We start from the raw sequence: 27,487 nt of genomic DNA, 5'->3' as shown, positions 1-27,487 counted from the left end.
GCACTCAGGTTTTATAGCTTACAGATCCATGGATTGGATTCGTAATTGTAATTGTAATTTAATAAATTTATATGCCGCCTAATCCCGTAGGACTCTGGGCGGCTGTAGGATTCGGGGCCCTTTAAGGTGGGATTGCATTCGGAGGCGCAACTGAGGTGCTTCAAGGGCCACACCTGAGATGCTAGCCCCCCCCCCCCCGCCCGGAAGGCGGCTACAACCGAAGACACATCTCTCGTGCGGGCTGCGCGCTGCCATCACACATTTCCCCCCACCGCCTTAGCAACAGGCACTTTGCTAGTTTTAATCATCTCGAAAACTCTCGCTGCATAATTGGCGCCCGCGTGGAAGAGAAGTTGGTACCGGTTAATTCCCCAGAGATGGATGGAGGGGCACGCGGGTGAGAGCGGTGGAGCGCATGCCTCTCCCCTTCCATTCCCTCTTTAATAATTTTAGTCGCCACGATGTAAAAAAAGACATTGAGATTCTGGAAAGAGTGCAGAGAAGAGCAACCAAGAGGATTAGGGGACTTGAGGCTAAAACATATGAAGAACGGTTGCAGGAACTGGGTAGGTCTAGTTTAATGAAAAGAAGGACCAGGAGAGACATGATAGAAGTCGTCCAATATCTCAGGGGATGCCACAAAGAAGAGGGGAGTCAAGCTATTCTCCAAAGCACTGGAGGGCAGAACAAGAAGCAATGGGTGGAAACTAATCAAGGAGAGAAGCAACCTAGAACTAAGGAGAAATTTCCTGACGTAAGTCGAGGACTACCTGTATTATTTTCTTCAAACAGATAACTATCCTGAACAGGTAGGTCATTCATTTAGCGGCACTTCAAAATTACAGTGGCACTGGTGGGGAAAAAAAAAACTTACAGCCAATCAGGAGTTTGGAGGCAGTTCAAGAAGAAATTGGATTCGCCCTCGGTCAGATATGGCGTAGGGTCTCCTGCTTGGGGGGGGGGGTGGACTAGATAACTTCCAAGGTGCCTTCCAACTCTGTGCATCAGTAAACAATCTGCATACAATTGTGGAGAGGCCGTTGTTTTGAGGGACAAAAAAAACAGGAAGCTCGGCACGGGAATTTAAAATTTAAAATAGCGATTTAAAAGCGCCTTGACTTGACTTTGGGAAAACGCTCCGCGTAGAAACCCCAAAAGAAGCACCGTTCGTACATCGCTCTAAATGAGGTCAGTCGCAAGACTTAAGAGGCGCCATTGTGAACGACAGGCAAAGCTGGGTTAGTTTTAAAGTGGGTGGGTGGGTGGGGGTGAAACGGAGGATTGGGGGTGTGTGTTAATGTCGAATGCAGCCTGCTTCCATATTTATTATTCAACTTGAGGATCCTTGAATAATTGCAATCATTCTCAACCTGCCTTGGGAACTCGGGCCTGTCAAACTCTCCCGAGCATCTGACATTCTCTGGAAGACGCCATCGGAACGGCTGTGTATTTTTTTAAAAAAAAATTGGAGGGAGAGGTGGGGGGGGCGACAAGACTGATTTACGGCAATTTGGGAAGTTTTGAAGCAGGAGCTGTGATCTCGCAGGGGGGCTGATTGTTGGCAGATATGCCGCAGAGACGCTTACGCAGAGATGGAACAAACCGTGTCTCGGTTTGGCTCCCTTTTTTTCCATCGGACGTCGCAAAACATTGGGCCGTAAATTTGTAGGGATGGATAAAGTCGCTCGCCCCCCACCCACCCACCACCTTTTTAAAAAAACGCTAAGACGCTGAGCTTGTCGATCAGAAAGGTCGGCGGTTCAGCGGTTCGAATCCCTAGCGCCGCGTTAACGGAGTGAGCTCCCGTGACTTGTCCCAGCTTCTGCCAACCTAGCAGTTTGAAAGCAGGTAAAAAATGCAAGTATAAAAATAGGAACCACTTTTGGTGGGAAGAGAACAGCGTTCCACGCGCCTTCGGCGTTGAGTCATGCCGGCCACATGACCACAGAGACATCTTCGAACAGCGCTGGCTCTTCGGCTTTGAAACGGAGGTGAGCACTGCCCACCCTGTTAACGCTGGGAGGATGAAGCGGAGAAAAGTTTGGGAAAACGGCTGAAATTAAGGAACGAGGTTAAAACGCTAAATGCAGGTAGTCCTCGGCTTACAACAGTTCATTTAGCGACCGTTCGAAATTACCAAGGCACTGAAGAAAGTGACCTAGGGCCGTTTCCCACGCTTACGACCGTTGCGGCATCCCCATGGCCGTGTGATCAAAATTCGGACACTTGGCAGTGGATTCAGGCTGATGGCCGTTGCCGTATCTCGGGATTACGTGATCTCGTGACCTTCTGACCAGCAATGGGGAAGCCACTTAACAAGTGTGTGATTAACTTAAGAACGGCCACGATTTCCCTTAATGACGGGGTCCAAGCAAGATTGCGAAATGGGGCAAAGCTCACACAACTGTCTTGTTTAGCGACAGAAATGTTGGACTCAATGGTGGTCGTAAGCCGAGGGCTATCTGTCCTAGCAAAGCTGCTGCTTATGAACCCGATCCCAAGGAGCTCGAACCAGATAAGTTTCGGAGATTTCATTCTGCGTTTCTCACTCGGAGACAGACATTTTTAAGACACCGGCATCCATTCCTTAAACTTTGTTGGTTCTGGGATCAAGTCCCAATCAACAACAGCTTATTAGCCCCGTGGAGGTGGGAGAAAGGCGCAAAAGAGATGCGATAAAACAACAAACCGCTTCCTTGGATGGCGTAAAGGCTACTTCCGGTTGTTTTTCCCATTAAACCAACATTGTTAAGATCTTGGTTAGAAGAGGGGAGAAGAACCCTTCGTTCGAGGCATGATGACCTGGTTCTGTGCGTGTTTGTTAAAACACCCAATTCAGAACTATCCCGTGTTAACGCAACTTTGTGGACTTCAACTCCCAGAATTCTCTGCTGGCTGGGGAATTCTGGGAGTTGAAGTCCAGACCTTTTTTTAAAAAAACAGTTCCTAAGGTTGAAAGAAGAAAAACTTGCTTTTTTGGTGGGGGGGGAGGGAGGGTTCCATCAATGCCACCTGCCCTAATATTTGTGAACCAAAGACCCTCAAGAATATTTGAAGGACATCCAGCTGTTTGGGCACCAAGCCCTGTCCCCCTCTGGGGTGCAGTCAGCCAGATGGGGCTCGCCAAGGTGACCGATGGATTTTTTTAATGCTTAGAAACTTGTGTGCGGGTCTTGACAGCTGCTCGGTGGCTCCTGATTCTTGCATTTGGGGTTTTGAACTTGCAAAAAAAAAAAAAAAAAGAGGCACCAATGAAGGGGGGTGGTTTTTTCGCCCCCCCTGCATTGGATCCAGATTTTTAAGAAAAAAGACGGATGGGGGATGAGGGATTTGGAAAAGACTTACAGGTGATAGAACGGGAGAATTAGGCAACCTTAAATCCTACGAAAAAGGGACGCAGTGGCTCAGGGGCTAAGACGCTGAGCTCGTCGATCAGAAAGGTCGGCAGTTTGGCAGTTCGAATCCAGTGGTGGGTTTCAATTTATTTTACTACTGATTCGCTCGTGCACGCTGGTTCAGTGCTTCTGGACTTGCACAGAAGCGGGCAGGCGGATGGAGCCTCTCGCCGCTGCCACTACCAATTTGCCTGATTTGGGGCGAACCAGCATAAACCCACCTCTGTTCGAATCCCGAGTGCCGTGTAACGGAGTGAGCTCCCGTGACATGTCCCAGCTTCTGCCAACCTAGCAGTTCCAGAGCACGTAAAAAAAAAAAAATGCAAGTAGAAAAATAGAAATTTGGAAGTTTGGGCTGCTTCTCCGGAGAGGAAAATGTCATTGCGTCCCTCCAAAAAAGACTTTTTTTCCTTTCCATTTCCCCGTTCTCATCAGCCGGGACTTACAGCTCGTTCCTTTGTCGCCTTCTCGTGTTCGAGAATAAAACCGGCCATAAAACCAGACGAATTTACTGGTCTTAATTTGATCGGCTACATAAACTCCCTAATATAAACTACAAGGGCATCAAGAGCTGCATTCAAAGCGTTAAAGCGACAGGAACCTCTTTAAGCCGGTTGTGAGACCCAGACCTAAATTCCACTACCAGTTCGGCCGCAGCAAGCCAAACCGAAAGCAAGTCCTTGACTTACATCCTGTTCAAAGGTGTCTACCTGTCTAAAAAATCCCCCATCACACTAACTTGAAGTCCAGCCGTGGGGGTAAATGGAGAAGTTGGGCTTCTCCAGGTGGCCTTGAAAGTCCCCAACTAATTCTAGGAACTTACAAGTGTCCAGAAGATTTGCTGACCTTTTGTGGGTCGAGGGAGGGACGAGCTTTGATTAAACTCCCAATTACACACACACAAATACACACACACACACACACACACACCCAAAGGAAGCATTTGTGCTGCATGAGCAGCCTTGAAAAGGTGTTTGGGGGTCTTCCAGAGGTCGAGCGCCGCCCAGGGCAAGCAGCAAGAGAGCAGGCAGGGATGCAGGTTCCAATTACGCCTATTGTCTTGCGAGGTGCGCGGGTTGTGTGTGCGTTTACCGAATCAGCGCCCTTTTGTTTCCAGCTGCCTCTGAAAGAGCAGCAAAAACGGAGAGTCTGCCTGTCAAAGACGATACGAGCGGGCAAAATAAAATAAGAAAATAAAAATTCTTGCCTCGAATGCTTGGCAGGTGTGTGTGTGTGTGTGTGTGTGTACGTACACGCGCCTGAATTCTGGTTGAATTCAATTTTAATTTGGCTGTATTCATTCAGGGAAAGGGTTGGGTGTTTGCATCATGCCAAGCCATGGATTAAGGTATTTATTTATTTGCAAGGGATGTGGTGGCTCAGGGGCTAAGACGCTGAGCTTGTCAATCAGAAAGGTCGGCAGTTTGGCGGCTTGAATCCCCAGCGCCTTGTAACGGAGTGAGCTCCCGTGACTTGTCCCAGCTTCTGCCAACCTAGCAGTTCGAAAGCACGTAAAAAATGCAAGTAGAAAAACAGGAACCACCTTTGGTGGGAAGGGAAGAGCGTTCCGTGCGCCTTCGGCATTGAGTCATGCCGGCCACATGACCACGGAGACGTCTTCGGACAGCAGTGGCTCTTTGGCTTTGAAATGGAGATGAGCAGCGCCCCCTAGAGTTGGGAACGACTGGCACATCTGTGCAAGAGGAACCTTTACCTTATAAATACGATTAAATCAACTAACTCAAACGAGGGGGGCAGGGAATATGATGAGAGGGGTGAGAGGGTGGGGTCTGTTGTTAATCAACCACACTCAACATGAAGCTTCTTCCTTGGCACCCCATGTCAGTGGGCAGAGCCAGGACTTTAAGCTCTCGCAGAGGGTTGGAGCTGGCCTCATTTAATCATGGCTTCCTGAAGTGAGATTGGCCTATCTTACATCTCAGGGTCTGGCTTCCCACAACCACAGGGTGCCTTAGCACGATGTGTGAACCCAGCTAGAGCAGGGGCCACCAACCCCCACTGGGCCGCAGCCCACTACAGGACCTTGACCAGTTTAGAACCGAGCCAGACGAGCAGTGGGTGAGCGCATGAACAACCTTATTGCTGCGACTGGCATGTGTGTACTGCCAGCCGCTCATGTAAATGGACTTGGGAGCATGATGGGTACGTATGCCCAGCGCTCGCACAGGCCCATCCCCTCTCTCTCTCTCTCCCTGCCGGTCCACAAAGCCAGAAAGATTGTGCCAGGGTTCCAAAAAACACCCCCAGCGGAATAAAACTCCGAGACTTGAGTTTCCTCAAAGTTCCAATTTATTAGAGATGTCATGTTGGCACATCTGGGAAAATCCGAATACGAAAGCTACCCGGTTTTCCCCACCCAGTTGAAAGTTCAAGATCCTGCCCCCCCACACCCACACAGTTCATCCCATGGTCCAAATCTTCCACTGCCATGACGACAGATTCCACCCGTCCAGTTCCTGCCAGGTACAGAGACAAAGATGACCTTGACTTTCTAAGAAGAATGTTGTTATGGCTACATATCACCCAACTCCGTATAGTCCTCCTGCCTCCCCTTTTCCCACAATAGAAAGTAGACAGTAGAAAGTGCGGCAGGCCTGAAGTCCAAGAGGAAAAATGGCTTGCAGGCCTGACAGATTGGGGAACTCTGAGCTAGAGGATTCAGGTGCTCAGTTGGACAAGGGAAGACAACTGTTGGGGATCCTTGTTCTCCATCTCCCCCGAGATCTCCCAAAGACGATCTAGGCTAAACGTAGAAACTTGACTATTCCCGCAGGTCCAAAAGGCTTCACCCTGGGACGGCCAAAGTCACCGGGCGCCATGGCGACGGCGTCACCAACAGCCGCCGTGGTGACCGCCACCGTGGTGACCACGGCGGCCGCCATGGACTTGCGCGACTGGATCTTCCTCTGCTACGGGCTGGTGGCCTTTTTGAGCGAGGTGATCGACAGCACGACCTGCCCGTCCGTCTGCCGGTGCGACAACGGTTTCATCTACTGCAACGACCGGGGTCTCACCTCCATCCCGGCTGACATCCCGGACGATGCCACCACCCTCTATCTGCAGAATAACCAGATCAATAACGCGGGCATCCCTTCTAGTTTGAAGAAGAAACTCAACGTTCAGGTGAGACGGACGAGGGGGGACGAAATGGAGAAGGAGGTGGGGGGGGGCAATCATGATTCAGTTTCTGAGAGGGCCCTGGTGCTCTCGGAGCTTGGTGGTTTTTTCTTGAAGATGTTTCGTGAGCCAACTAGGTAACCTGATCAGTGCTAGGTGGGAGTGGGGTTAATGGACAAGAGGAAGGAGGAGAAGGGATGGAGGAGAAGGAAAAGAAGGGATGGAGGAGGAGGAGAAGGGATGGAGGAGGAGGAGAAGGGATGAAGGAGGAGGAGGGATGGAGGAGGAGGAAGAGAAGAGGGATGGAGGAGGAGGAAGAGAAGAAGGGATGGAGGAGGAGAAGGGATGGAGATGATGGAGGAGGAAGAGGAGAAGCGATGGAGGAGAAGAAGAAGGGATGGAGGAGGAGAAAGAGGAGGGATGGAGGAGGTGGAAGAGAAGAAGGGATGGAGGAGGAGGGATGGAGAGGAGGAGATGGAAGAAGAGAAGAAGGGATGGAGGAGGGATGGAGAGGAGGAGATGGAGGAGGAGGAGAAGGGATGGAGGAGAAGGAGGAGAAGGGATGGAGGAGGAGGAGGGATGGAAGAGGAGGAAGAGAAGAAGGGATGGAGGAGGAGGGATGGATATGATGGAGGAGGAAGAGGAGAAGGGATGGAGGAGAAGAAGAAGGGATGGAGGAGGAGAAAGAGGAGGGATGGAGGAGGAGGAGAAGGAGGAGGAAGAGAAGAAGGGATGGAGGAGGAATGGAGATGATGGAGGAGGAGAGACACTTCTTGGTGCCCCAATCTTGTTTGCTTGCAGATGTTTCATGAGCCAACTAGGTAACCACATCAGTGCTAGATGGGAGTGGGGTTAATGGACAGGAGGAGGAGGAGGAGGAGGAGGAGGAGGAGGAGGAGGAGGAGGAGGAGGAGGAGGAGGAGGAGGAGGAGGAGGAGAACTGTGAGCTCCCCAGTGCTCTCTGAGCTCGGTTGTTTGCTTGCAGACATTTCATGGCCCAACTAGGTAATATCATCAGGGCTGAATGGAGTGGGGTTGTTTACTGTTAGCTAGATATTTCATTGGGGTGTGTTAATCTCACGAGCAGAGACTAACACCAAGTTTAACACTGGACCAACAACCAGGAATCAGATCTCAAGAGTGGAGAGACAAAATGCTAGAGTCCTTCCGCTCTGTCCTTCCACAAATTTCACTTCTAAAAACAAGGTTAGCTTTGGGCGGTCTAGAACCCTGCTTATTTCTAGCTCAGGAACACTACAGTCAAGTGTTCTAAATTGGGCACCCGATATAATCTTCTCCCTCTCCGCCATGCTGACTGTCCGATCCCTCTGATTCCCGGCAGGTCATCTACCTCTACGAAAATGATCTGGACGAGTTCCCCATCAACCTGCCCCGCTCGTTGAAGGAGCTGCACCTGCAGGACAACAACGTGCGGACTATCGCCCGGGACTCCCTGGCCAGGATCCCTCTGCTGGAGAAGCTGCACTTGGACGACAATTCGGTCTCCACCGTCAGCATCGAAGACGACGCCTTCGCCGACAGCACCCGCCTCAAGCTGCTCTTCCTCTCCCGCAACCACCTCAGCAGCATCCCTTCCGGGCTGCCGCGCACTCTGGAGGAACTCCGCTTGGACGACAACCGCATCTCCACCATTCCCCTCCACGCCTTCAAGGGCCTCAACAGCTTGCGGCGCTTGGTGCTGGACGGCAACCTGCTCGCCAACCAGCGCATCGCGGATGACACGTTCAGCCGCCTGCAGAACCTGAGCGAGCTCTCGCTGGTGCGCAACTCCCTGGCGGCCCCGCCACTCAACCTGCCCAGCGCCCACTTGCAGAAGCTGTACCTGCAGGACAACGCCATCAGCCACATCCCGTACAACACCCTTTCCAAGATGAGGGAGCTGGAGAAGCTGGACCTGTCCAACAACAACCTGACCACTCTGCCCAAGGGTCTCTTTGATGATCTGGACAGCCTCTCCCAGCTCCTGCTGAGGAACAACCCATGGTCCTGCAGCTGTAACCTCATGTGGCTGAGGGACTGGGTCAAGGCCCGAGCAGCGGTGGTCAACGTCAGAGGACTGATGTGCCAAGGGCCTGACCGGGTCAGAGGGATGGCCATCAAAGACATCACCAACGAGATGGACGAGTGCTTTGAAGCCGGCCAGCAGAGCAATGCGGCGGCGGCGGCAGCCAAAACAACAGCCAGCAACGCTGCCGTCACCACCCCACAGGGCTCCCTCTTCACCCTCAAAGCCAAACGGCCGGGCATCCAGTTGCCCGATTCCAACATCGACTATCCGATGGCCACCGGGTCGGGAGCCAAGACGCTGGTGCTGAACGTCAAGCCACTGACCGCCGACAGCATCCGCATCAGCTGGAAGGCATCCCTCCCGGCGGCCTCCTTCCGCCTCAGCTGGTTGCGCCTGGGCCACAGCCCGGCCGTCGGCTCCATCACCGAGACGTTGGTGCAAGGCGACAAAACCGAGTACCTCCTGACTGCCCTGGAGCCCAAGTCCACCTACATCATCTGCATGGTCACCATGGAGATGGGCAACACCTACATCCCCGACGAGAGCCCCGTGTGCGCCAAAGCCGAGACGGCCGACGTGTACAGTCCCACCACCACCCTCAACCACGAGCAAAACCTGGACCCCATGGCTGGGCTGCCCTTGGCGGGGATCATCGGCGGGGCGGTGGCCTTGGTTTTTCTCTTCCTGGTCATGGCCGCCATTTGCTGGTACGTCCACCGGACCGGGGAGCTGCTGACCCGCGAGCGAGGCAGCCGGAAGAAGGACGACTACATGGAGTCGGGCACCAAGAAAGACAACTCCATCTTGGAGATCCGAGGGCCCGGCTTGCAAATGATCCCCATCAACCCTCACCGGGCGAAGGAAGAGTACGTCATCCACACCATATTCCCTTCCAACGGAACCAGCCTTTACAAAAGTACCCACACAATTGGCTACGGCACAACTCGGGGATACAGAGAAGGGGGCATCCCAGATGTAGACTACGCCTATACATGATGCAGAGGTTTTCCCCCCCTCCTTCCAGATGCATCGTGTCGCCTCCCCCGCCCCTCCGCCCACACTCCCCCGTTTTTACCCCTTCCCCAATCTCTCTCTCTCTCTCACACACACACACATACACAGATGCACACGCACACAGGTTTGAGCTTGGATCGGTTTTTCGGTTGGGTGGTTTCATTTTCATGTTGTTATTATTATTATTATTATTATTATTATTATTATTATTTTTGCCAAGAAGGAAAAGAAAAAGAAAAACGGCGAAACGCGGACTTATATTTTCCCGAGCGAAACACACTGGAACCGAAAGGGGAAGGGAAGGGAAGTGAATTTTATAAACCGACCTTCTTTTGTAGGGGAGAGGGGAAGTAAAAAAAAAAAAAAATCCCACACAGCGTACACAAAAGCAAAGTTTTGAAAAGTAGATACGGAGGGGACAAAAAAGACCTAATTTATATTTAATATGCCAGATTTAAAAATGAAAAAAAAAAAACACGAAAAAAGGAGCGATCGGGAGGAACAATCGTGAATGAACGTTCGGGTTTTATGGGGAATTGTGGTGGGCCTTTTTTTTTTTCCCCTGCGAGGGGGGTAGAAGGGAAAAGGGGAAGAGTTGGAGGAAGGCAGAAATGACACTTGAGGATCAAAAACGGGGGGGGGGGGGAATGCTACCTGTTTATCTTTCTTCCTGTATAAATCTTCTATTTTGTTCAGGGGTTAGATTATAAAAAAAAAAATAAGAAAAGAAAGAGAAATCGACACTCTTGTTGTGATGGCTAAACCATCAACTGTCCTAGAGGATGTGTGGGAAGATCATTCTTTATTTTTGCACCCCATAATTCTGCTTTCCTTACAGGTTCTGGATTTATTGTGCAAAACCGAGAAACAATATACAGTTCGGGGGAGGTTCTCTGTCCCCCTCCCCCTTTTCTTTTGGGGGGGGGGGTGTCCTGAAAAGTCGCTCTTTGTCACCCCTGGAGAATCTTCTCGCTGATGAGAGAATCTCTCCATCTATCTCTTGGGACAGTCACTCCAGACGATTCCCTTCGTAGGGATAAACTCACCGTGTAGCTCTGGAGTTTTTAGCAAAAAAGAGAAAGAAAAGAAAAGAAAAAGAAAAGAAAAAGAAAGGAAAGAAAGAAAAGAAAGAAAGAAAAGAAAGAAAGGTGAAGATGGGACAGTTCCAGCAGCGTCTTCCAACCAGCAAGATAATCAAACCTTCCATTGAGGGGGGGGGGCTCTGAATTTTCCCCAATGAATCTCAGGTTCACAGGTGGATGGTTTTTAAGATGTTAAGGGAGAGGAAGAGAAAGTATGGGGTTTTTTTGTGGTCCATCAGCTCAAAAAGACCAACCAGGTGGTTCTGGTTGCAGTTTCCCAGGATAGCTCAGAAGATCTGTCTCTCTCTTAACCTCAGTATTCGCTAACGTGGGGAGAATTTTTTTTTAAAAAGGTCTTAATTATAGATCTAGGGATCCCCAGAGGGGCTGTGATATCCAGGCCACCTCAACGGCAAGGATCTGGTCTCTTCGATCCAACTTGGGACCCATTGAGGACTTCCTGCCTTGGAGGTGCTCACGTTAGAAAGATGAGCTTCGAGCAAGGGGCAATCCAGTGGTGAAATTCATTTTTACTACCGGTTCTGTGGGCGTGGCTTGGTGGGTGTGGCAGGGGAAGGATACTGCAAAATCTCCATTCCCTCCCCTTTCCTGGGGGAAGGATACTGCAAAATCCCCATTCCCTCCCCTTTCCTGGGGGAAGGAAACTGCAAAATCCCCATTCCCTCCCCACTATTCCTGGAGGAAGGAAACTGCAAAATCCCCATTCCCACCCCGCTCCTGGGGGAAGGAAATTGCAAAATCCCCATTCCTGGGGGAAAGATACTGCAAAATCCGCATTCCCACCCCACTCTGGGGCCAGCCAGAGGTGGTATTTGCCAGTTCTCCAAACTACTCAAAATTTCTTCTACCGGTTCTCCAGAACCTATCAGAACCTGCTGGATTTCACCCCTGGGGCAACCCACACGCGGCTGCCATCTTCTCAATTGTACCACCCCCAATTTAGACCTCTCGTGGGTGCATGGCAGGGGTTTGTTCTTCTCCAGAGCGAATCCAGAGGCTCAAAAAAAATAAATGCAGGATTTACTGTAGCAAAAAAAACAGGAGGTTGAAAAGCCGGTTAGATGCAAAACAACTGGTTATCTTTGGGGAGGGGGGCGGATGGCTTTATAATGTGGTTGCAGGGAGGAGGATCGTGCTGAAATTATTGGGAGTTGAGAGCAATTGATTAGAGAACAATCTAAGATTCAGGGCCGTCCGTCAACGCTCAACGGAAGGGACCTTGGAGGTCTTCTCGGCCAATTTCCCCTGCTCAAGCAGGAAACCCTAGACCACTTCAGACAAAGTGGCCACTGAAGTAGGACAATGTACTTGAATATAGGGCTCGACCTGTTGAGGTTTTGTGCACTGTTGATGGGCTGGCCTCCGAGAACGGGCTGCGCGCATGTGCCAGGTTCTTGAGTTTGGTCTTCCAGCGTTGCTGGGGAAGATTTTCAGTTGCCGGACAATGAAGAAGGGCGTGGAAAGCCAAGGCTGAAACTGGCCGATGGACTTCTGGTCTGAGTCACAAATATTGAAAATATTTCGCTTCTCATCCAAGAAACTTCTTCCGTTCTAAGCGGCTGGCGGGAAACGGAAGGATGTATATTCTTTGCAGTCATCTCATCTTTGGTCGTTAGCCCTTAGCTCCCCGGGAGCTATCCACCGTCCTTGCGTGCGGCGTGCGAATGACACAATGACTGCAATCTTGGATGAGAAGACAAATGTTTTCAAAGGAGAAACAAAGCCCAAGGAAGTTCAGTTGCCTTTTAGTAAAAGCACCTTTGGGACAAGCATGACCTGAATCAGGAGGGACGGTCTCCAAACTTGGCCACTTTAAGAGAATAGAATAGAATAACAGAGTTGGAAGGGACCTTGGAGGCCTTCTAGTCCAACCCCCTGCTTAGGCAGGAAACCCTACACCACTTCAGACAAAGGGTTATCCAACATCTTCTTAAAAACATCCAGTGTTGGAGCATTCACAACTTCTGGAGGCAAGTTGTTCCACTGGTCAATTGTCCTAATTGTCAGGAAATTCCTCCTTAGTTCTAAGTTGCTTCTCTCCTTGATTAGTTTCCACCGGTTGCTTCTTGTGGACTACAACTCCCAGAATTCCTCTGGCTGGGGAATTCTGGGGATTGAAGTCCGCCCATCTTAAAGGGGGGGGGGCAAGGTTTGAGAAATACTGCTCTGAAGACAGGTGTCCATGCGCTGCCTTCCTTGCCCAGCCAATGGTTTTGGTTTTCAAGATGTAAGCAGCACCCCAGAATAATGTGGGTGAAGAGGAAGGAATCCAGGGAGGTCCATTGGAAGATGAGAGGAGGCTGGGTTGGCGCACGCCTTGTTTTAAACAGTGAGGAAAACACACAAACAAGCTGAAGGGGGGGAAAAGGAGAAGAAATGGCTGCAGGCGAACTAATATTTTTCCGCTAAACATCGCTTTGCATAATCAGGGCCTGGGACCCAAGGTGCTGCTCTCACCTCCTGCAAAGTGTAATTTTATTAAGTGCTTAACTCCCGTACCCAGCACTTCACAGACCGAGGTAATGTGAGCAGGCCCTGGGGAGCTGGCGTTTAGCACAAGACAAAGTCGAAATAAATTATTTTTAAAAACAACAACAACAACAACTCACAACCCATGCTCTCCTCCACCCACCCACCCCCAAATAATGCCTCTCCTCATCATTAATTCAGGTGATTTGACGGGCGCCGGTATATGCCGGCAGCTCGGCTTGTAATGGCCTTGGGAAGGCCACACTTGGAATACGGCATCCAGTTTTGGTCACCACGATGTAAAAAAGACATGGAGACTCTAGAAAGAGTGCAGAGAAGAGCAACAAAGAGGATGAGGGGACTGGAGGCTAAAACATAGGAAGAACGGTTGCAGGAACTGGGTAGGTCTAGTTTGATGAAAAGAAGGACTAGGGGAGACAGGATAGCAGTCTTCCAATATCTCAGGGGTTGCCCCAAAGAAGAGGGAGTCAAGCTATTTTCCAATCACCCGAAGGCAGGACAAGAAGCAATGGGCGGAAACTAACCAAGGAGAGAAGCAACTTAGAACTAAGGAGAAACTTCCTGACAGTCAAAACAATTGATCAGTGGAACAACTTGCCTCCAAAAGTTGTGAATGCTCCAACACTGGAAGTCTTTAAGAAGATGTTGGATATCCATTTGTCTGAAGTGGTGTAAGGTTTTCTGCCCGAGCAGGGGGTTGGGCTAGAAGACCTCCGAGGTCCCTTCCAACTCTGTTATTCTGTTGCATTTTAGAAGGAGGTTTTGATTTATTTTGCTTTGAAACAAAGCGAGAGAAAGAACCCTGGGGCATCCAGAGGAATTAAAATGTGCCTTTGTGCCCAATCTTTCAGGGATCTGTTGCATTAAGATCACGTTATTTATCAATCAATTATTTTTTTTAATCAGGACTACTGCTCTCAGCATCCTTGTTCATTGGCTAAGAGCTGGAGCCGAAATTGGGAGGGGGGAGGTCACAGGCCTGGATCAGGCAAAACATCCAATGGCTCCTTATTTCAGGACCTTAAATTGCTGGGAAAAAAAAAATTGCTGAGCAAGATACTGATGATCCTTAACTTACAACCATTCATTTAATCACCAAAGTTACAACAGCACTAAAACAAAAAAGTCACTTATGGCCGTTTCCCACACTTATGACCGTTGCGGCATCCTCCTGCCTGTCACGTGGATCAAAATTCAGACGCTTGGCAACCGGCTCATAGTTATGACGGTCGGGTGTGTGTGTGTGTGTGACGCAATCCCTTTTTGCGCCCTTCCGACAAGCAAAGTCAAATAGGGGAAGACGGATTCGCTTAACAACCGTGTGACTAACTTAACAACTGCAGCGATTCACTTAACAACCGTGGCAAGAAAGGTTGTAAAATGGGGGGGGGGAGAGGAAACTCGCCAAACAACTATCTTGCTTAGCGACAGGAACTTTGGCCTCCGTTGTGGTCCTAAGTCGAGAAGCAAAACTGAACTAGTGGTACCCAGCGGGGTTGAGAGGACCCAGAGGGGGAGGCAGGAAAACCAAAGGAGAGAGAGAGAAAGAGAGAGAGGGTGAGTAGGATGGGAGGTGGGTGTCCTTATTAAAAGCCTTTTTTTTGCAATCTGAATATTTCCAAAATCCCCAGTAACGCTGGCTGACACTCACCAGTTTGCCCTGTCCGTCCCCATCAATGTGAGCAGCTATTTCGGGCTTCCTGCTGGCTTAGTTGGGGGCGGGGGGTCTAGGGGGAAGAGCGTACAATGGGCTCTCTTTCCACCTGCTTGTCTAAGATAACATTTTTTGGGAAGAGACAAAGCTGGGAAACGCCTCCCGTTTCGCCCCCCCCCCCCACGCCTTCCATTCGGACTTCTGCGCCGGAGCAATTCGTTTCCCCGCTCTCTTCCACCTTCTTGGCCAGCACCCCAAACCCCTTCTTGAAAGGACGTCGAGGGTCTCATAGCCGTAAATTCACTCCCCCACCTTCCCTGCAATGTCACTTCACCCACAGACTGCACAGCCTTCTGTCCATCCATCATACTTTCCTCCAATATATATATAGTATGTGTGTGTTTTTGTGTGTGTGTGTATGCAAACACACACACACATATATATATATATATATATATATATATATATATATATATATATATATATATATATACATACATACATACATACATACATACATACATACACACACACACACAAACACACATATATATGTAATTAGTGTCACAACCCCTGGTATGCCCAAATATGGGAGGAAGCTTACTGCTTCCATTCTCTGTCTATCGGCTCGTCACAAGAGACCATCACGACAGAAACCCAATATTTTTACTACATACATATATATATATATATATATATATATATATATATATATATATATATATATATATATATATATATATATGTAATCAAGTTTTTTATTTTATATTGTTTATACATATCGCTGCATGAATGGTATGATACCGGAGTATCATACATTTCAATACAAATAGTCATAGTATTATTATTTATAGTTATTCCATTTCATTTTCATTATTCCATATTATTTACCCGTATCTTTTATTACCGCCCGTCAGTTCTCCTCCTTACTCTTTCACATATCTTAAGTATATTGATATACATATTCTATATTTCCCCTTTTGTTTCTATCTCTATTTTAACTTTTTAAGTTTTACTTTATTTCAACCCTCCGATTGCTATTATGTTCAAAGACGTGATAATAACATTTCTTTTCTGCTTCCCGTCTTCTGGCTCGTCTTTCTGCCTCCCATCTTTTGTTATTCATGTTTTCATTATTTAGCTCTTTGCATCTGTTTATATTAAAGTTCCATCCTTTCTTTCTTTCATTATTCAATATCTCAATGCACACACACACACACACACACACACACACACTATAATGCAATAATCCACTATATTCCAATAATGTGATCCCTGATGGATGGTGACAAGCTGGTGTGATTGATGACTTGCCAATTGAATAATAATAATAATTTAGGTCAGCCCGGTTTGCGATCCTCCCAAGCACCCTCTGACAGCCGGGGATTATGGAAACTAGACTCCAGTCCTGGAGGGCCACAGGTTGGGGAAAGTCCGTCCCAGCCTCCGATGCGCTTCGGTTCGTCCTTGGCAAGGGTCTTATCGGTACTCGACAGGCAGGCTAAAATGTCTTTGTTCAAATGGTGTTTCAAGTCCTGCGGCATCAGCCTTTAGCACAGGGTGGGTGGTCTGCTTGACAAATGGCCTTTATATATATATATATAAAACAAAATGCCACCTTTGGCTTTTTCAGCACATCCTTCTTGGCAAGCAGGCCTCCATTCAGCTAACCTCCACACTCGAAAGAGAATTCAGGAGCCGTTTGCAATGGTTAATTTCTTTTTTTGAGGCTCAGGAGGAGCACAAAGGTGGCATTTGCTGATCAGGGAAAAGCAGGAAGGGCGCGTTCTTAAAATAGCAAGGGCTGCGACACACAGGACTAGAAACCTGTCTAGGAAAAGGGCGCAGAGATACATAGGAACGCTTCTGCGAATCTCCAATCCTTGCACGAAGCGTGGCAGGTAGCGGAATTTGGTCTTGCCGCCCTACAATGTTCCATTAGGATAGCTGAGTTTTAAATTGGCCAGGTGGGAGGGAGAGGTGTGTCCTTCCCACAGTGGGTGAACTACAGTTCCCAGCATCCCTCTCTCTAGGGGCCTTCCTTGCTGGATTTATTGGACGTGGTCACATCTGGATGGACACAAACTTCCCCTGAGCGTCTGGAACAGACTTCTAAGCCCAGCGTTTCTCAACCTTGGGGACTTTAAGATGGGTGGGCCAACGCCCAGAATCCCCCAGACACCATTGCTGGTTGTGGAATTCTGAGAGTTGAAGTCCAGACCTATTCAAGCATACCAGCTGGGGAATTATGGGAGTTGAAATCTGCTGATCTTAAAAAGTTTTGCAAAATTGAGAAACGCTAGAGTCTGTCTTGTAGCACATATAACATATTGTAGATCAAATCCCCCCCCCCCCAATTTAGCCTGTGGTCATCTGGTTTGATTGAATAACCTCTCCCCATATTCATAGGGTTCAGAATGTCCAAGCCTCCCTTACTGTCCCCATAGCAGGGTCTTCCCCAGGATACTCCTGGATAATTGAGGAGGAGGGACTCAAAAGGTCAGGCTGATCTGTGTGACTCAGACCAGGGGTCCAGCTTGGTGCCTCTGAGGATGGAAACCATCTCCCAAGGGAGCAACCATGCCAGCAGCCAAAATGGGGGTTACAGGTATGGGGACCAGTGATAAGGAACAAGGAGATATGGTGGGGAAGCCAAGGTTGATGTGTTGCAGATCGTTGGCTCCCAGTTCAAAGCAACTTCTCTGGACCACAAAGGGGACTATCGCGGCGTGGATGATGTAATCTGCCAAGCCAAAGGCTGACCTCCTGTTGGGTGGGACCTCCATTCCCAGAGCTCCAGGGTCAGGTTGAGAAAAAAAGGAGAGGGGAGGGGGAATGCTGAGGAACATCAACAGCTGGAGATGTTCTCCAACGCTACCTAGTTTTGTCCAGAATATCTGCACAGGACACTCCCGATTGCTGGTTTGCTGAATTCTGTCCACCCTTCTGGGAGGTTATTGGACGGTGGCCGAAACCAACTTCCCAGAAAGAGGACCGCTCAAGGAATTCTCTGGATAGGGCCTCAACTCCAAAGGAGCAATCTCCACCTTAACATCTTCAGCTGTCTCCTCATACACCCTAGACAACTCAGTGAACGGCGCATACACAGCCCCTCCGTGGCACGTTCTGGCCCAACCTGAGGTTCCTTGGGTCATCTGAGACGGCAAGTCCCAGGTTGTCCAGAAGTCCTTCGTTTAGACCCACAGTTGAACCTTCGGAAGCCAAACGCAGAACGTTCCTCTCGAGATGCAGCAAGTTGCGACTTTCCCAGGTATCCGGTTCCCTCCTGATGGAATGAAACTGACGGGAGTCAAGGCAGGGGCCCGAACTTCCGGGAAACGGGAAAAAGAGGAACCATCTTTCCCCCATCATCCCTGATTTGAGAACAGCTAAGGTTTTCGGCAAAAGGGTAGACTTGTTCCCCAAGGAGCGGTGGGAAGCGGCGATAATGAGAGACTGCTGTTGAAAAGGGAGAGGACATCAATGGCCACATGGGATTTAATCAAAAGGTGTTTTTTTTAAAAAAAGTAGCCTTCTGAAAAACTGTCCGGGATCACAGTGGCCAGCCTCATTTTTAAAAAAAAGACAATTTGGGGAGGCAGAAGCCTCGTCCCCCGCTCACCACTGCCTCTCAGTCCACCTCTTCTTGCACCAGTCTCCATCTTGAACTCTCTACAGCCAAAACTAAGGGTGTTTATTTTATTTTGTTTTTATTTTGGAATCCTTCCCCCCCCCCCGCCACCCTTCCTCTTTTCTTGACTTCAGAGAAACCAAAGTGCTCTGTTTGGCGCAACCTTTGGCCTCCTCCTCCTCCTCCTCCGTTTTAGGTGCCTTGAAAATTTTCAAATGTTTAAAAAAAATAATAATAATGAATGTCTCGCAAAATTCTCTTAGTCCTTTTTTTCCTCCCCTCCGTTTTTCATAGAAAAACAAAAAAAAAGTACAAGTTTAAAAAATTAATTATTAAAAATAAAGAAACAAAAAAAAAGTGAAGAGTTTTTTCTCATTTGGCCGGGGGGGGGGGTGGAGAGGGAAGGAATAAAACGGGGAAAATGTTTAATTTCGATAGCCAGCTTCACGATAAGACTAGGCACAAACTCAGGTGGGGGTTTTTGGAGTGGGAATTGTAAGCGCCCCAATTTTGCTAGATTCATCCGTCATTATTTTAGACAGGGATCACATTAAAACAGCCCATCCGTCAAGATTTGTTATGTAAGCCATGATTGGTTGGGATGACACAATACACTAAGCCACAAACTTGAATCCGTAAATCACAGTGCCTTCGTTTCCTGCCTAAGCAGGGGGTTGGACTAGAAGACCTCCAAGGTCCCTTTCAACTCTGTTATTCTATTCTATTCTATTCCTTATTCTATTCCATTCTATTCTATTCTCTATTCTATTCCTTATCCTATCCTATACTATTCTATACTCTACACACTCTACTCTACACTCAGTGGTGGGATTCAGCCAGTTTGCACCTATTCGGGAAAACAGGTTGTTAATTTTCTAAGCAGTTCGGAGAACCGTTGTTGGAAGAAATTTTATTTTGTTTTTTCCACTTTACAAGGCTAATCCTGTAAGGAAGGCAGGAAGGAAACATTCTGGTGTTGTTTCTAGACTAATTTTTATTGCCTTGCTTACAGAAACTGCCTCTCCGGTTAACCCTTATTACATTCTAACAGCTAAGATGAAGCGCCCATCGACGTGAGTGATGCTGAGTTGGCCACGCCCACCCAGTCACATGACCACCAAGCCCCGCCTACCCAGCTGGTCATTAGGGCAGATAACTGGTTGTTAAATTATTTGAATCCCACCACTGTCTACACTCTACTATTTTCTCTTCTCTTTACTTCTCTTTTTTTTTCTATTCTATTTTATACTATACTATTCTATACTTGATTTTAAACCAGGTGTTGCTCAACCTTGACCATTTTGGTCTGTGTGGACTTTGAATTCCCAGAATTCCACTAGCAGCTTCACCATTGATAAGTATTCTGGAGATTGAAGTCCACGCACCTGGAAATGGCCAAGATTGGGAAATGCTGATTTAAGGCATGGTTTACTAACCATGAATGATTAAAAGTTGGTTGACTGCATTAACGCAACATATTGCACAATAAAGGTTGGAACCACAATACCTGGGTACGATACCATTATTTAACCATGGCTGAGTAAAAGCACACATAATATGCTAGATTGAACTGGGTTGACCCTTCTGGGCATCTTAACTGAAATGGTGAAGTATGATTCCTAACCAGCATTGTACAGGAGTGACCAGAATTGTGGAAACCTTTTTGAGAAAAGTGTACAGTGTTTTTGAGGTTTGATGGCTAATAACACTTTTTTTTTAGAGTAGTACAATATAATTATATATCAATGGAAAGATAATTTAATCAAGAATGTGATGCAATAACTTTTATGAAGGATCTACTATTAGAATAACAGTTATAAAGAAGAACAGTGAAACGGGTAAAAAAAAAACCAAGATATACAAAAATGATCACCATAGAAAAAAATCAGATATACAAAAATTATCACCATGTCAGTTAATGCTTAGTTGGTTAACCTTTAGAATGAATTTTGGCCTTACAACATCTTCCCATGGAGTGAACCAAGTCTTTTAATTCTGCAGCTGTTATAATCTGAAGAAAATGAAGGAAAGCTTCCGAGATCAACCTTAGCACATTGTGCTTTCTTTTTCTGGTTATTTGGCTATAACTTTTCACAGAACACAGATAATTGAACGAGCTTTATGGCATTACATTCTTGATTAAATTATCTTTCCATCGATACATAATTTTAGGGTACTATTCCAAAACAAAGGGGTGTTATTAGCCATCAAACCTCAAAAATACACTTTTCCACAAAAGGTTTCCACAATTTGGGGCACTAATGTACAACGATTGCTTATTTTAACAGATTCATGTAGAAATTTAGGTCCTTGCAGAGGGAAATCTAGCATGTCAACAAGAACCAGAAAAAAATTCTACCCTGGTCCTTTTCCGTCTCTCTTTAAACTCCGATCTTAGTTGCTGACAAGCCTCATGCTTCAATTATTTTCATTTCATTTGGGCCGTTTTCAGGACGTTGGACAGCTGAATTATTCTTATTCTTATTATTTTAAATGTGACAGAGGGAAGATTGGAACCAGGATCTCCAGTCATCGGGCCCCCGGAGGAGACAAAACTCGACTTCTCCAGCCTGCCTCTTGGACTGTAATAACCCCCGGGGGGAAATTATTTTCTGTCACTTTGTAATGGTGGGTTTCTGCTAAATTTAACATAAAACTCAGAGTTCATTACTTCGGCATTAGACGGGCTCCAGGATTTGCCCGCAGGTTAATGGATTTCTCCTGGGGATGGAAAGTGCCATTTTTCAGCGGGAAGCGACGGCAAGCGGGGTAAAGGGTGATGCCACTCCTGGGGAGATGGAGGTCTTTGGGAGGGAGGGACTCTGGGGCTCTCAGCCTGCTAAGGAGGCCGGTTGCGGTGAAGGCACTAAGCCAACAAGAAGACAACAGCAAAACAAAAATCGTCCGTATCCCCTGGAGAATGTTAAGGCTTTCTTTAAAAAAAAAAAAAATCTCCATGCTCTACAAGCTGCTTGTATGCTGGTTTATGGAAAGCATGATGACATTGCCTTATATTTAAACAATGCACAACCATTAATTGGAAAAAGACGCAGAAGGAAAAGGGAAATTCAGATTGACACGCAAAAGGACTGGATTAAAAACTAGGTCTTTGGCAGGCTCCTAAAATATACAGCTGCCTCTCAGATTCCTGGCCCAAAACTTAAAACAGAACAGAACAGAATAGAATAACAGAGTTGGAAGGGACATTGGAGGTTCTCTAGTCCAGCCCCCTGCTTAGGCAGGAAACCTTACACCACTTCAGACAAATAGTTATCCAACATCGTCTTAAAAACCTCCAATGTTGGTGCATTCACAACTTCTGGAGGCAAGTCGTTCCACTGGTTAATTGTCCTCACTTTCAGGAAATTTCTCCTTAGTTCCAGCTTGCTTCTCTCCTTGATTACTTTCCATTCTTGTCCTGCCTTCGGGTGCTTTGGAGAACAGCTTGACTCCCTCTTCTTTGGGGCAGCCCCTGAGATATTGGAAGACTGCTATCATGTCTCCCCTGGTCCTTCTTTTCATCAAACTAGACCTACCCAGTTCCTGCAACTTGCAGAGTTCCCCCCTCCCTCATAAAAACCAGCCAGAGTTAACTATCAAGTAACCTGGATCAGTTTCAACGCACCACAGTAAGTCCAGATCTGAAATGACCCTTCTAGTTTCCTGTGGTTGAGGGTACTACCATATAAAAAAAAAAAAAAAACAATAATATAGGCACAACTTTTGAAGGGGTTGGGAGACCCCCCCAATATTTGGGAAGCAACCCCCTAGAGATTTGAGGTTACAGCTTGGATATCCGTGCCGGGGTTGATTGACACCCCAAACCGAAACGAATTTTGTGGCTGCTTAGAGCAATAGAAGAAGTTGGAGAATTTGGGTGGGTGGGAGCACAGAATCCTCCCTCCAACATCCCAAAATGAACACCGTATGTGCGTGCGCATAAAATAAGTTGAGGCTCTGAAACCAACGCCCATCTTTTTAATCCTCTGCATTTTGCTCCTAGGGGTGGGTGGGGAAGAAGTGTGTTACAAAAATAATTCGTCAAAGACAACCTGCCTCTCAGCGACTGTGTGTTATGCAACATCCAAGTTGGTGTGTTTGTCCACATGTACATACCTCATGCAACAACGCAGCTCTTTAAGCCCAATGCAACATTGCAGCTTGTTTTAATGCTCAATGCAACAGTGCAGCTTGTTCTAAACGCCCAACGCAACGTTGCAGCTTCTTTTAATGCCCAATGCACCGTTGCAGCTTGTTCCAAAGCCTAGCGTAGCATTGCAGTTTAACACCAAGTGCTTCATTGCACCTTGTTTTCACGCCAGGCCAAATCCTGGCCGACTTCCACCCCACCCCCCCAATCCATCAGGACCTCAGTCTCTCTTCTTCCGTTTTTTTTTTCTTTAAACCATTTTTTTTCCCTTCGCCGGAGGGCATCCTGCCATTCGCTTTTTGTAAACGCTGCTTTTATTCTTCTCTAAGCCCCCATTTATTGACCTACATCAACTCTTCCCAGGGTTGAAGGGGGGAAGAGATCGGGGAGCTGCCGCCTTCTTCTTTTTATTTTTAAATCTTAAAAATAAAACCCAAGGACAGAAAAATTGGGGGGGAGGGAGGGAGGGAGGGGGAGAGATGGAGGGAGGGTGGAAGAAAGATGGATATTAATTTGGGAAAGAGGTCAAGAAGGGAAACGTACGGATTGGGGAGGAGGAGGGGGGCGTGCACCAGATTTAGAGAACAAAAAAATAATAAAATAAAACCGACCCCTTCCTGAGTTAGGTTTGGACTTTTGATTAACAAGAAAAGGCAAAGGCAGTCGGGAGGCCTGGCTCTATTAATAACCCAGAGTGCCAGCGCGGAGAGAAGACAGGCTCATCACACACGGTGAGGCACAGCTGGAAAAAAAAGATGCTTCTGGGCCTCCCACGGCCCCCAAATGGAGGGCAAGTGCATCTTCTTAACAGCCCTAATTCATGCTCTGCTCAGGGAGCGGAAAACGTCCCTAGTTAAACCAGTGGTACTAAAACATCCGACGGCCTGACCCAGATGGAGGCAGGAGGCCGCAGCGTCGGGGAGCAGGCGGCAAGGTGAGATGGGGGTCCTCTCTGGAATAGGGGGGGGGTCTCCTCCTCAACCTTGGGGCACTTGAAGAGGGGCGGGCTGCAACTCAACTAAGCCACTCTTTTCAGTGCCGTTGTAACTTCCAACACTCACAAAATGAATTGCAAACCGAGGACTATGAGAGAGAGAGACTAATTCAGGATTTGTGTTCACGTAGCATGCCGCTAATCCTGTTCCGTGGTCTGAAGCAGAATTTGCTGGATAGCACAGCTCTGCTGTTTAATCACAGCGGTAAAGCCATGTTATCAGATCTCTACGGCGGGAGGAGGAAGCCCCCCCCCCGCCTGTGTATTTCAACCGCCTCTGGTCTCCCCCTTTCTTTAAAAAAAAATAATAATAATAAAAGAGGCCCAAATCCTGGCTTCCTTTCAGCCCCGTGGCTGAAAATATGAAGCGCGGTGCACAGCCTGCAAACCCAGCTCTGACTCCAGGGAGGACACCAGCCATATGTTGAGCATATGGCTGAGCATTCAGCACGGATCAAGGGTGAGGTTTTATGTGCCGCTCGGCCAGCGCTGAGCCAAATTGCCAAAAAGGTGACAGATTTTTTTTTTAAATAGCAAAGTGTTTCTTAAAAGGGAGAGTGCAAATATGGAGCTGTTTTGCTTTTTAAAAAAAATAAAATAAAGTAACAATCCTAAAAGCACAAACATAGGAAACACAAAACGGACTAACCAGAACCAGAGATTTTCATCGTTTTAAATCAAGGGGTCCTAATAAAGTAACACACTGTGGCATGTCTGGTGGGGGATTCTGGGGGTTGAAGTCCACGCATCTTAAAGCATGGAGACTGAGGGATTCTGGGGGTTGAAGTCCACCCATCTTAAAGCATGGAGACTGAGGGATTCTGGGGGTTGAAGTCCACCCATCTCAAAGCATGGGGACTGAGGGATTCTGGGGGTTGAAGTCCACCCATCTTAAAGCATGGGGACTGAGGGATTCTGGGAATTAAAGTCCACGCATCTTAAAGCATAGGGACTGAGGGATTCTGGGGGTTGAAGTCCACCCATCTTAAAGCATGGGGACTGAGGGATTCTGGGGGTTGAAGTCCACCCATCTCAAAGCATGGGGGTTGAGGGATTCTGGGAATTAAAGTCCACCAATCTTAAAGCATAGGGACTGAGGGATTCTGGGAGTTGAAGTCCACCCATCTTAAAGCATGGGGACTGAGGGATTCTGGGGGTTGAAGTCCACCCATCTCAAAGCATGGGGACTGAGGGATTCTGGGGGTTGAAGTCCAGCCATCTTAAAGCATGGGGGTTGAGGGATTCTGAGAATTAAAGTCCACCAATCTTAAAGCATAGGGACTGAGGGATTCTGGGGGTTGAAGTCCATCCTTCTCAAAGCATGATGGGTGAGGGATTCTGGGGGTTGAAGTCCACCCATCTTAAAGCATGGGGACTGAGGGATTCTGGCGATTGAAGTCCACCCATCTTAAAGCATGGGGGTTGAGGGATTCTGGGAATTAAAGTCCACCAATCTTAAAGCATAGGGACTGAGGGATTCTGGGGGTTGAAGTCCACCCATCTTAAAGCATGGGGACTGAGGGATTCTGGGGGTTGAAGTCCACCCATCTCAAAGCATGGGGACTGAGGGATTCTGGGGGTTGAAGTCCACCCATCTTAAAGCATGGGGACTGAGGGATTCTGGGGGTTGAAGTCCACCCATCTTAAAGCACCCTTGCCTAATCTCCACCCCACACTCCCCATCGGTGATGCTGGCACCATCGTCGCCCGGTGTCTTTATGGCCGGGAGGCTCCTGCACTGGCAAAGGCTGCTACATCCACCAGCTGCAAACCAAGACTTGCTAAGCGGGGTTCTCACCCTGCTAAAACAGCTGTCAGGCGTGGCTCCGTTTCGCACTGCCAGAGCAGGCCCGACATATTTGCTGGCAGCCCAGGGCAGCAATAGAGAGGGACCCCTGCTGCTCTTTGCATATGGTGCCTGCCTCGGACGATATCCGATATCCGGCAGGAGGAAGCGTTGGTTTAAAAAAGAAAAGAAAAAGAAAGCAGCTGGGAAAAAAGGCCTTCCCTCAATTCTGGGCATGGCTAGTCTAGTGAAGAGACGGACCAGGGGAGACAGGAGAGCATCTTCCAATATTTGAGGGGCTGCCACAGAGAGGAGGAAGGGGGGGGGCAAGCTATTCTCCAAAGCAGACAAGGAAGAATGGATGGGAACTGAACAAGGAGAGATTCAACCTGGAAATAAGGAGGAATTTTCTGTCAGGGAGAACAATCAACCCATGGAACAGAAGTTGCCTTCGGAAGTTGAGGGAGCTTCATCCCCGGAGGCTTTCAAGAAGAGACTGGACTGCCCTCTGTCAGAAATGGTGTAGGGTCTCCTGCTTGGGCTGGAGGGTTGGACTAGATGACCTCCAAGGTCCCTTCCAACCCTGTCCATCTGTAACTCTAGAGGCAGGCAGATCCTCTATGCCCCCACTCCGGCCAAAGCTGCTCTGTGAAGCCTCATCTCCATTAGGAGGAGGAAAATTGCATTGGATAAAAAAAACACTGCGGAGTTCACTCCCACGGCCAAAACGCGGGCACGCATGCCCACAGGCTGTTAATCAAACTTGGCTCTGTAGCCGAGCAGAAAGGAACCACACTTCTAATTTGGTTTGGATGCCAGAAGAGGGAAGATGAGTTCTAACACGAAGGGGTACCTGCCGTGCCATAATTACAAGGGGCCAGGCATTCGTTTTTTTAATATAACAATAGCACTTAGACTTATATACCGCTTCACAGTGTTTTTGCAGCCCTCTCTAAGCGGTTTACAGAGTCAGCCTCTTGCCCCCAACAATCCGGGTCCTCATTTGACCCACTTCGGAAGGACGGAAGGCTGAGTCAACCTTGAGCTGGTCAGGATTGAACCGCTGGCAGTGGGCAGAATTAGCTTGCAGTAGTAATCACAAGGAAGGAAGGAAGGAAGGAAGGAAGGAAGGAAGGGCAATAGCAATAGCACTTAGACTTATATACCGCTTCACTGTGCTTTACAGCCCTCTCTAAGCAGTTTACAGAGTCAGCCTCTTGCCCACAACAATCTGGGTCCCCCTTTGACCCACCTCGGAAGGACAGAAGGCTGAGTCAACCTTGAGCCTGGTGAGATTCGAACTGCCAAACTGCAGTCAGCAGAAGTAGCCTGCAACACTGCACTTTAACCACTGTGCCATCACAGCTCATATACTGTGTGTGTGTGTGTGTGTGTGTGTGTGTGTGTGTGTGTGTGTGTGTATAAGATGCAATACAACACAGGTTCGAATCCCAGTAAGGGTGTGGCTAGCTGATGAGAGCTAAATAGCTTGAAATAGATCGATACTAGTCTCCCTTTATTTATTTATCAGCACAAATAAAAAACAACAACATACAAATATAACAAAAGGCAACAGTAAAAATATTGGGTTTCTGTCGTGATGGACTCTTGTGATGAGCCGATTGACAGATGTTGGAGGCAGTTAGCTTCCTCCCATAATTGGGGCTTACCAGGGGTTGTGACACTAATATATATATATATATGTATGTATGTATGTATGTATGTATGTATGTATATATATATTATTTTATTTGGCATACAAATAATACAAACATAATACATATAACTCTAAATACACAAAAATATTTTAAAAATACAAATATTACAGCGTGCGCACACGCAGATCTTTTTTTCCCCTTATAACCCCGGGCATTCTTGGCAAGAGAGGGAGAAAAATTAAGGTTAACCCATGGAAAAGCAGAGGAAATACACCTCCCCGAGCTGGCTGGATATATTCCTTTGGCCCCTAGGGCGAGGTGTCGGTACGCATCGATTAATCTTGGGTGAATTACTGGGCTCAACGCTATCGGTGTTAGGGTGGGTAATATATACCGTATGCGACTGTACTGGATTTTGATTAGGGGCGCGTGTTTAAACTGTTGT

General features: G+C 47.8%; 2 protein-coding genes across 5 annotated transcripts in view; one reads left to right on the top strand and one right to left on the bottom strand.

Annotated features, from left to right (window-relative positions):
• Window positions 1-27,487, bottom strand: part of MACROD1 (mono-ADP ribosylhydrolase 1) — a 170,839-nt gene that overhangs the window by 127,253 nt on the left and 16,099 nt on the right. The gene's annotated exons all lie outside the window — the stretch shown is intronic.
• Window positions 5,999-9,631, top strand: FLRT1 (fibronectin leucine rich transmembrane protein 1). Its single transcript, XM_032234060.1, has 2 exons — window positions 5,999-6,539; window positions 7,876-9,631. Exons 1-2 carry the CDS (start codon window positions 6,234-6,236, stop codon window positions 9,556-9,558), a joined length of 1,989 nt encoding a protein of 662 aa, XP_032089951.1. The 5' UTR covers window positions 5,999-6,233; the 3' UTR covers window positions 9,559-9,631.

Source organism: Thamnophis elegans, chromosome 17 (genome assembly GCF_009769535.1).
Source record: "Thamnophis elegans isolate rThaEle1 chromosome 17, rThaEle1.pri, whole genome shotgun sequence".
In the NCBI taxonomy this organism is placed as follows: Eukaryota; Metazoa; Chordata; class Lepidosauria; order Squamata; family Colubridae; genus Thamnophis; species Thamnophis elegans.
The sequence above is the reverse complement of the archived record's forward strand: the minus strand, read 5'-3'. Positions and strand labels throughout refer to the sequence as shown.